The sequence below is a fragment of the Drosophila sechellia genome, chromosome 3R (genome assembly GCF_004382195.2).
Source record: "Drosophila sechellia strain sech25 chromosome 3R, ASM438219v1, whole genome shotgun sequence".
Classification (NCBI taxonomy): Eukaryota; Metazoa; Arthropoda; class Insecta; order Diptera; family Drosophilidae; genus Drosophila; species Drosophila sechellia.
This window is the reverse complement of record NC_045952.1, coordinates 11702675-11713407: the sequence shown is the minus strand read 5'-3', so window position 1 is coordinate 11713407 and position 10733 is coordinate 11702675. Positions and strand designations below refer to the sequence as shown.

At 42.4% G+C, this 10733-nt stretch overlaps 1 protein-coding gene across 2 annotated transcripts; it reads right to left on the bottom strand.

The window, feature by feature from the left end:
* Positions 1 to 2285: 2285 nt before the first annotated feature.
* On the bottom strand, positions 2286 to 8833 carry LOC6616824 (homeobox protein abdominal-B). 2 transcript variants are annotated; one of them, XM_002041125.2, is made up of 5 exons: positions 6933 to 8833; positions 6009 to 6220; positions 5723 to 5924; positions 4241 to 4455; positions 2286 to 4184 (listed from the first exon to the last, which is right to left on the bottom strand). In XM_002041125.2, exons 1-5 carry the CDS (start codon positions 7612 to 7614, stop codon positions 3993 to 3995), a joined length of 1503 nt encoding a protein of 500 aa, XP_002041161.1. In that variant the 5' UTR covers positions 7615 to 8833; the 3' UTR covers positions 2286 to 3992. The 2 variants fall into 2 exon arrangements, with proteins under 2 accessions (XP_002041161.1, XP_032577245.1); XM_032721354.1 differs by having other exon boundaries at positions 5723 to 5921.
* Positions 8834 to 10733: the final 1900 nt, after the last annotated feature.

The following is a 10733-nucleotide window of genomic DNA, read 5'->3' as shown; positions in this document are numbered from 1 at the left end:
GAAGCTAGAAATGTATATTAATAATAGAGCAATTATTTAAGGCTGTATTAATCAGTGTAAGCCATAAGAATAATAATAAAATTAACAATGATATAATAAATACTGATTTAGATTTGAAACAGTCAATTTATCGTTTTCAACAGATAGAGCACAATAATGTTTCTATATTTAACAAGTTACTGCCTTTTTCATTATTTTAAGCAACAGAGGAATATTCTTGATACAATTTAGTCGGCAGAATTGAACTTCGCATATCCAAGTTAATTTTAAACGCACTTTCAACGTTTGTGATTTCGGCGCAGGACCTTTTCTTTCCCCATCTGACCATTTTTGTGCGCAGTAGATAGACACCACAAATCCAGAGAGGTTCAATCGATTCATTTTAAAATTCTCACACAAATAAAACTACAATTTCGTTGCCGGAGGTGGGTTGCTTCATTGGACACAACCACCCACCGAACCCATCCCCAATTCCACCCATACGAACTCAACCCAGCAAAAGCTGTTCGATGTGTAAGAACGTCCCCTTGTACATAACATAAAAAACGCATGAGACCGAACAGAACCGAGCCACTTTATCTCAGAATCAGAGAACGTTCGAGGAGGGGAAAATGGCAGTGTTTACATAGCAGGGTGCATTTTATGGTACATTCCTCCCCGAAGCCTCTAAGCTCAGCATCGATAAAAACTTATTTAAATTTATATAGGTATATACATCTGTTCGTTAGAAGGTACATAATCCATGTATCTATGTGTGCACTTATCGGGCTTCCCTTCTGACAACCCCTTGGCAGGGGTTGAATACCACTTGAACAAACATTAGATTGCGGGCATGCTTTTATGGCTCAAAGAGAAGGCAATTATCAGGGAAAATATTTCATTTTTATAATGAGTTGCTTTCAGATACAAACCATTTACAAGAGTTTACATTAATTTGAAAAGTAATTAAAATAGGTTTTGATGTTAGTCATACCTTTTAAACAAATTAAACGAACAGTTTACCAATAAAATACCCTTATAGATCGATGTCACGTATTTATCAAAAATATAAGATTAGTATAATTTTAAGGTAAAAGCAAAATAAAGTACCATAAGTGCAGGACTCATATATTTTAAATGCAAATCCAAAGCAAAGTTTTAAAAACCATCTCATGTTAATAGATCTGTCCTATTCAAATTCAAATTGTCCGGTTAAAATATTTACATTCAACATGTTAAAAATGATTGCGAGATTTGACATAAACATAATTTCAGTGATAACACTGACATATCGATAAAAAAAAAAAAAAAACTTTTACCCGCAATTTTTCCTACTTTAAACATAATATATATAAGTACATAAATATTTAAATCTACCTACCTTTTTTAAAAATATTGATTTTCAAAAATTAATCAATTGTTTCAGTTTCAACAGTTTGTCTACAAAAAAAACAAAATTTTCTTTATTAATTTTAAGCTTCAGTTAGAAAACAATACCTTGCAGCTCATTAAAAAATGATATAAAGCTTACCAATCTCAAGTTCTCAACATAAAACTCTATTAATTTGCCTGAAAGTGATATACGATGCTCATTAACTGAACAACAAATCTTTTCCAACTTTCGAAAGTTCACCAAGCCTAGTCTGCCAATGCGCATTGTCATTAATTTAAATGAACGCAATTAATACAATGGTTGGGTGATTTAACCGAAATTGCAATAGTGCAATGCCATTCGATTAATCATTTATAAAGATCACATTTTATGCCCCATAAAATGACCTACCAATAGACCACTGTAGAAAAGCGCAGTTATAGCTCTTTGGCATTAAGTAAAGTCCAGAAAAACACAGTTACATAATAATTTATTTAATCTTAAGACATATGCCGAAACAAGACTATTAATTATAGTTTTAATTTATTTAAGCGCTGTATTACAATATCCGTGTAAAAATACTGTAACAAAAATCAGGAAACGCAATGAAAGGAAACAAAGATTGAAATGAAATAATTCAGAAAGTGTTCTGTATCAAGTTTTCATATTTTGTCTGAGGAAGTGGCGATTACGAGCTGATCCCCTACGAGTAAGTGCAGTACATACGTATTTTGCTTTACGTTTTGTACGAGTACGAGTATCTGGATGTCTATGAATAAATTCGATGGTGAGAGGTCGCTTGCGATGTGGTAACATCCTCCTCTTTGGTGTACTTACCGAAATAATAGATGAAAAAACGGAACAGATGTGGATAAACCAAAGGATATCGAAAATGGTGTTGTATGGAATGCGGCAAAAATAATACCGCGAAGTATTTGGGATATTTTGAATTGTGTGTATATTTTTGCACTTCTGCAACTTGTTGTATTTTATTCACAATAATTAACTTTTTAAAAAAGAGAATTGCTAACGCTAGATTAAAATTCACTAAACAAACTATAATCGAACATAATCATAAACATAACCGACTTTAGACTACAACTTATCGAGGGCTCGAAATAATAATAATACAAGAACAAGAATAAAGCAGTGGGTGAAATCATTTCTTCATCAAGTATGTATAGGCTAATTATACACATATAATGATAGGCATAGGTGTAGGTATAGGTATAGGTTAGCATAATATAATATAATGCTCGGGGCAAAACATTAACAAAATCGATAATTACACAACACAACTAAACTTAGACTTAATATCAGGATCAAGCGGCGTCGATACACATGAAAATATATGTATGCATATGTACGATTACTATATGTACTATGTGTATGTTATATAAGTAGCTGTTACGGTATGCTAATTACTCCTCCCCGACATCTCCCCTCCATCGTTTTCACACTCGCTTACTTCTGTTAAGTGTGTATCTTTTAAGTTTTTGTTGCTTTAGCTTTACGAGTAGTTTTGTTAAGTGTTTTCCTTGGTTTTAGAGTTAATTTAATTCGAAAGCGACTTCAACTATGGGGTAAACATGCACACACTGATTGAAATTTTTGCAACTTACAATTAACCATTTGCTAAAATCGAATCCGAGTTCATATTATACAAATATTGAATATCTCTGCGTGTACGCATATACATATATCTAATGTAATTTATGTAGTTTTCGAGTGCCCCCTTCGGCCGGAAATCAGCGCAATGTCTTAGTTTATATACAGGAACTTAGAAGGTATCAAAGGACACGACACGACGAACATTATACGACAAAATTTATCCTAGACTGCGGAGTGTGTCTTCTTGTTTGCGGAGCTGTGAGGGGTCCGAAAATTGTTAAACAATTTGTTTGTGTTTCAAGAACATTTATCTGGGTCTAAAATGTGTTCTGCTGCTCTGCCTAACTCAGCCGCCTTGTGGCCGCTCTTACATGGATAGGTATGGTAAAATCTACTACTCGAACGCGTGTATTCATAATTTATGCGGGGTTATATTCACTGACGTTTAAGTATATTCATATTCATAATTTATAGTTCGGAAAATTCACAGTGCTCGCCTAGGCTAATGAGAGCGTTGAGAGAAATACGTACATACATATATTTTCGTACAGTTGCGAATTTCAAGTGCATCTGCTACTGCTGCTGCCTACTCCTCATCTTACTCGTACCGAACTACCGAAACAAGCTGCATTATCGTGTTGGGGCTTGGATCTCTGGGATCCGTAGAACTGACTTAATCATAAACTGCATTTCCATCAACGTCGGTTGGTCACACATCAGCGACGCCTGCGCACTTCTGGGCAGCTGCTCATCCACATCCTGCTCCTCATTGTGGTCACATATTCCTATCCCGCATGCTAGAGATCTCTGGGTTTTGTACATTTAACCGACTGAACTCGGCCTGGCTGGAGTCACACTTCCAATCGCTGGACTAGCATGGAAAGTCCATGGCCAGCTCGTTCTTGATTAGATGATGGTGGTTCGGATCGGACATGGGGTTGGGATTCGAGCTGGGGTTAACCGAGCTCGGATTGGCTAACTGCTAGTAGGTGGCAAAGCCCATGGCGCCAGCGCTGCTGTTGTCCAAGGGTCACTGGTGCATCTTGGCGGCATGGTGACCCATGTTCAGGCTAAGGTTCAGGTGGTGGCCGCTGTGGTGCTGCTGGGTCGCCTGCGCGTGGTTGTGGTTGCTGCTCGAGTTGTTGTTGTTGTTTTGCTGATTGGCCTGGCGCTGTGAGTTCTTCTTGTTCTTCATGCGCCGATTCTGGAACCATATCTTGACCTGAAAGCAACGCCTGTTTTATGAACAACTTCAAGTCAGTGGGTTAACGAACTCACCTGTCGCTCGGTCAGCTGCAAATTTCTGGCCAATTCCCAGCGCTTTTGCTTAGAAACATACGCATTGAAAAGGAACTCCTTCTCCAGCTCCAGGGTTTGGAACTTCGAGTATGGCTTGCGCTTTTTCCGGACGGACACCTGACCGGTCCACTCGTGCAATCCGGGATTGGGCGTGCAAGGACCCACCGCTCCCACGGACAATCCACCAGAGGCTCCTGAAAACAGCATCAAGTAATAGGGTTAAAATACATGGTTAACTTCATTAACCGCAAGTGCGGGTGGTCCGATGCTTTTGTTGCTCGGTGTTCTGTGCAATATCAGATCGTTAAGTTTATAGAGCAATTACGGAAATTGTTTAGCAATAAGCGTAATACGAAATTATTCAATTCCTCATTTATGGCCTCTTAATTGGTGCGGTACGGGGAGCGGAGCTCCGAATTGGCATGAGGCCCATATTCACACTCGAGTGGATAACACTAAATGAATACATTCGTTCCCGCTCATTGGCCGACCAAATGAAACAATTAAATTAATGTAGAAATAAAGTGACAAGTTGGATTTATTTTTATTTAAACGCTAGTTTAGTACGAGTGCGGCCATCGCTGACGAGCTTTTCGAATCTAATCTGATTTCTTTGATTAGACTTGGTAGCATTGAACAGTTAAAACAGTTAGGTCATATTGGAAATTAATTATCGAGCCTAAGAGACCTGAACTCCAATTTTAAAATTGACTGGCGAGGTCGCTTCACTGACATATTCCGCCATAATAACGAGTCTTTACTATGGGTACACTATGGCCTGGGAAAATATGAGTAGTTGACAGATACAATTCTGGCAGCTGAAACACACCTGGTGATAAGACACAAACATAAACAGGCAACCCCGTAGAATGCACTTCCAATGACTTTCGCACCCACATAAAGGCGTAACGCTAGCCAAATATCGAGTATCGATTTATGGGCCGTTTTGCACAACGCTAATTGAACGACAAACTTGACGGTTTCGCAATTTGCTATTTCAACCGATACGACGACGAGAAGTCTAGTGCACATAGGAAAAATCAAACAATCTTGAACTTTATATTGTAAGATGCTTAATATTTAAGGGCTGTTTAAATAATTGGCTTGGCTTTGAGGAAAAAAAGTAATAGCACCATATAAAAAACACTTATAAATAATTATCGATTCATTGGAAAATTTGACAGCATATAAATATATATTTTAATTGATATTTAGGTGGAATTTGAACGAATCTTTTTGAAAAGTTAAACTTATTCGCTTGAATTTAATTTACTATATGTAAATAAGCAAACAATTTTAATAAATGTAATATCATATTAATTAAAGTACAAAGTACATTTTTAATTTGTAATATTTAAATTTTCATTTCCGAAACTAGACTTGCAAAATACCTAAAATTGTTACCAGTGTGCCTAACCTCGTTACCCCTAAGTGTGCCGACTCTGGCCTGGCTGGACTCACCTGAGCTGGAGTAGTTCTCGCTGGGATAGCCGCGCAGGCCGCCTGGCGAGGAGTAGGTGGGCGGCTCATAGCTGGACGTCGATGTGCCCTCGACGGACTGTCGAGCAGCGGCGCTCACGTGGCGCTCCGCCTCGTTCATGTAGGCCGCCGCCGCCGCGGCAGAGGTGGTCTGATCGGGGCGGTAGTTGGGGCCCCAGTACTGCTGCGGGGGAGAAATGAGGTCGGGTTGGAACTGAGTTGCTTACGACCGAAGTGGGGGCGTGGGTGGCGCTGTGGCCATACTTACACCAACCGGAAACTGCGTTTCTGGGTAAGGGTAGGCGAACATGTGCTTGCGGTCGTAGTACCCGGAGCCGTAATGCTGGTTGAATCCCTCGTCGTTGTAGGCCCAGTGTGCCGTGTGCCGCTTGACCGCCGCCGAGGTGTCCGTCTCGAATCCCGGACCGGCCCGGATGGCGGGTATATGCAGTGGCGCTAATTGGATGGACATATTGATGTCTGAAAGTAAACGGTAGGCGCAGATTTGCTGCTGTTAATATTGGCACTAGGGCTGGTAAATCTTATTTTAACGACTGTCTATGATTGCTCAAATCGACCTTCTTGATCATTTGGCATTTTATCACTTGGCGTGGCATTTGTGCCTATAACCCTTAGATTGTTTGTTAATGTCATGGATGTGGGTGCATTCACACCTCATCTATATATAAATCTGTATATTTGACACGTGTCGACAATTAAGGTATTAAAATGGCTTCAATAACGATTTCGTTGCAAATCATCATTTAATTTTGTTAATACTTTAAAAAAAACAAGATCATGCTGTTTTAAAGAACTTTAGTAAAACCACAAACAATATTTTTAAAAAATTAAAGTTGTTACCACCCTGAAATTGTATAGTCAATAATGATACAACAGACGCAAATTTTTTGAGTAAATAAATTAAATGCGTGACGATTCTTAGGAGAGTTCAAGAAAACCCTTATCAGCCTTGAAAAGCGTGCTGCAATCAGCACAACTGAAACGTTATTGCAGTTGCAAAAAAAAAGTGTAACGACCCCGTTCCCAATTTAACGTCCCCAATTTATTTCTAGAGTTTTCCAGTTTGCTAAATATTTTCCCAACGATATTCGAAAGCCCATTCCCAATAGAGTTCCAATAAGGAATTTGCTGGTTTTCAACCCCAAGGAAAGTAATATTTCTGGGACCTCACCTTCCTTCTGAGAACTAACACTGGAGGGAGAAACACTCGCCGTGGTCGGCGCAACGATCTGCGTCTGGCCAGGAGCAACTGCAGCATTCTGCTGTTGCTGCTGGAGATTCGAGGAGGCGCCACTGGCGACACTGTTCGGGGTTTGTTGCTGCGGCAGTTGCTGGTGGTGGGGCGATGTGAGATGTTGCTGCTGCTGTTGTTGGGCGGAGGGTCCAGTGGGTGTTTGGGCGGGACTGAGGGCGCCGGCCACCGGTGTTGTCGCCAGCTGTTGTTGCTGCTGTTGCTGCTGCTGTTGGAGTTGCTGCTGTTGTTGCGGAGCGGGGAGATGTTGCTGCTGCACGGCGACAAGTGGCACAGGCGGAGGATCCTCGTACATAACCGCGTGCGTGGGCGTGGAATGTGTGGTGGGAGTTGACTGCTGTTGCTGCTGCTGGAGCACCGAGGAGGGTGAGGAGGCGACGACTGCATGTTGCTGCTGCTGTTGCTGCTGCTGCAGGTGGGGATGCGCGCTGTGGTGATGGCTGGTGGTGTGGAGAGGCTGAGGCAGGTGGTGGTGCGCATGGTGATGCAGTTGCTGCAGATGCTGCTGCTGCTCCTGCAGATGCTGCTGCTCCTGCTGCTGCTGCTGCTGTTGTTGCTGCTGCTGCTGCTGTTGCTGCTGCTGCAGGTGGTGCTGCTGCATGACGGGCAGGGAGGGATGCGCCTGGGGATGCGGATGCGGGTGCGGGGCGGTGGGTACGTGGGTGTGGGTGTGTGTGTGATGCCCCCACCACGCCCCGGCAGCGGCGTGCGACCCGACTGCCGAGACATCGTGGGGGTCGTAGAGAGCGCACGCCAGCGGGATGGTTGGGGTTTGGGGGAGGGGTGGAATATTTACGGTTATCTTGGACGCGTTGCACTCGAACTGCGGCGGCGAGGGTAAGGGCGGTGCAGTGGGGTCGATCGCCTCGACCCACCGACCTTTCTCTGTCTTTTTTTCTCACTCCTGTGAGTGACGCCTTTCTAATTGTTAAAATCTCTTTATATTTTTCGCGTCTTAATAATAATTTTATTTTAATATTCAGAGCACCTTTACTTGAGTTCTGTCCCTTTTATTTGCGTACCGCACACGCACACAGACGTCCGTCAGCGGTCACACGCACACGCCGACTTACTCACACACGCACAGTGCCTAAAGAGCGGGCGAAGAGAGTCACTTTGTTGTTGCACAGGGGATCGAATCAGCTTGGAATTCACAGGGTGTTTGCGGTCGTCAGCAACTCACGCAGTATTTTCAAATTGGCTTTTTTCAGTTTTCATTCGGTCAATACAATTTTCCAAAACTTTTCCAATTTTCCCTTTGTCAGTTACTATTTTCTTTTCACTTTTCTTTTTTTTGGGTTGGCGTTTGTTTTTGATTTTCTTCTCTCTTTTATAATTATCATAAATAGTTTATTATTTGTGGGGCCTGCAGTTGTTGTTGCTGCTGCTGGCGTTCGCTTTTTATGTTGCTGGTCATAAAATTTGATTTTACGACCAAAACAAACAATTAAAGGCAATGTTTGCAACAGTTAACAAAAATGTTATTATTTCTCCTCACAACGCCGGCGACACGATGTTTTGATTGTGATTTTTGTTTTTTGATTTAATTTTTTATAAAACTCGAAAGCGTTTCTTCCTTCAGTTAAATTTTTCGAAAATGTTCAACTTGTATTTTTCGAACCGTTCGAACGGAACACTCCCAGTCGAATGTGAATGTGAATGGACGGCGAGTACGAAATCGCTCAAGTCCCAGTCCTCGACGAAGTTGCAGGGCCGCTTGCCTCGGCTGTTGTTGTAGTTGCTGTTGTTGCTGCTGGACGCCCGCGCGCCTTCCAACCGAACAGAGCGAAGCACAAATCTACACTGACGGCAGCAACGCACGGCGACAACATATCCACATCGCTGGCACGGCACACCGACAACACAAGACCAAGACCAGAACCAGAACCAGCACACGAACACAAACTCTAAGCGCAGCGGCGCCAGCCCGCTCCAGTGTGTGTGTGTGTGTGTGTGCGCCTCCCCGTCCGTGTGACTTGGAAGAGAGCGCGGACATGCGCATGTTGCACAAGCACAATGCAGATAGACGGTGGTGGTGGTTGATGTTATGTTGATGGCAGTTGGTGCGGCTCTCTTGTGGCGCGTTATGCACACGTACACTGTATACAGCGTCTGTGTGGATCCTAGACTGCCAGCGAGTGTGCGTGTGTGAGTGGGGGGAGCCGAAGAGAGTTTTGGATGTTGCTGGGGGAAATAGCACTGTTTCAACTAGCGCCTTCAATGAGGTAAAGATGGTATCGCACTCCGACTGGGACTGGCTCTGGAATTCGCTGAGCTCAGCAGGTGCTCATAGTCACAGGGGGTCATCGAGGGCGAAACACACACGCACAGTGTACGTGTGAAGGCCTCCGCTCTTCGACAAACAAAAAACGCTCTCTGACTCACCGCCCGCTCTTACTGCCCGTTTCTGGGGGCTGATTTGAATACTTAACAAGCGCGCACCACAGCGCCATCTATGTCCGAGATTTCGGTGGAATGGGGGCGGGGAGGCGTGGTAGATGGCACCACATTGTGTGTAGTTAGTTGGCTTGTTGTTGGCGCTTTTTATCGATTGCCACAACAGCAGCAACATCCAGAAAAACTCACTGCATAAAGACCATGGATCCCGACCAATTATACGAGTCGTCAAGCATAGTGACTAATTAATGCTAATTAGTTAAACAAATACATGCGTGCGCCAGTTCAGTCAGCAAATTATGACAGCCCAATTGTTAGGAAACCCCGGGTCTCTTTTCACCCCTATCTCAACTTCCTTTCTCCCTCTTGGCCGTTCTACAGATTCCCTCCCTCCCTGTTTCACTTCCAAAGGAAGTTGCCAAATTTTACGCTGCAATGGACAATTATGAGAATTTTATGGCAATTGCCATTGGAAGAAAAGCAAAGGCACGCAGTCGAGGCCAAGGAAATGTTAACAAATCGTAAAAAGGACGCGATGAGAACAACTCTCAACCCGTTTGACAGCAAAATGTACGTACAATCGCATAAAAATCCATACTAGCAATTATGGTACAATAATGCATTTGAGCATAATATTATTTCATATGTGAAATCAGATGCAAGAACATTCATTTTTAATTTTATACATCACGCATTTAGTTGAAGAGTCCAACTGCTTACATAATAAATATGATCTTATAAACCTTATAAAAACTTCAAGGATTGTAATTAACTACGACAATCTATTCTCAAAAAGTTCATTAAAATACAAACGTTTTTATCCCAAAAAATTGTTGTATTTATAAATAGATATAAAGTTTGATTTCAAATTGGGATTAGACCCTTTTTCCTATTAAACTACTCAGAATTACTTTAAATTATTAGTTGTTTTTTACGCCTTAATCTTAAATCTTTATATACTTATCTGGCTTAAACAGGACTAATTATAATGTTAGCTTACCTGTGGGATGGGAACTGACGCTGGAGGGAGAGATGCTCGCCGCTGTCGGCGCAACGAGGTGGTTTTGGCCGGACGCCACCGCTGAGATTTGTTGCTGGGGTGGTGCTTGGTGGGTCTGCACCGCTGCTGAATGGGGATGGATCTACTCCACCGGTCTGCTCACTTCCAGTGACGCGTACTGCAAAAAAAGGTGCAGAAACTTGGTAAGTAAACCACAGCAAGGGCCATCAATAAGGGCCTGCTGCAACCAGACGCCACTCATCATAGCTGGCCATTTTCCCCGGCATGTAAGGAAAAAAATAAGAAGAGCCTAAAGATGCCGT

Coding starts and splice junctions, on each gene's coding strand:
- LOC6616824 (XM_002041125.2), bottom strand. CDS start 7,614: ATGCAGCAGCACCACCTGCAGCAGCAGCAACAGCAGCAGCAGCAGCAA. Junction 6,221..6,932: donor TGTTAGTTCTCAGAAGGAAG/GTGAGGTCCCAG, acceptor GTTTACTTTCAG/ACATCAATATGTCCATCCAA. Junction 4,456..5,722: donor CGAGAACTACTCCAGCTCAG/GTGAGTCCAGCC, acceptor TGCTGTTTTCAG/GAGCCTCTGGTGGATTGTCC.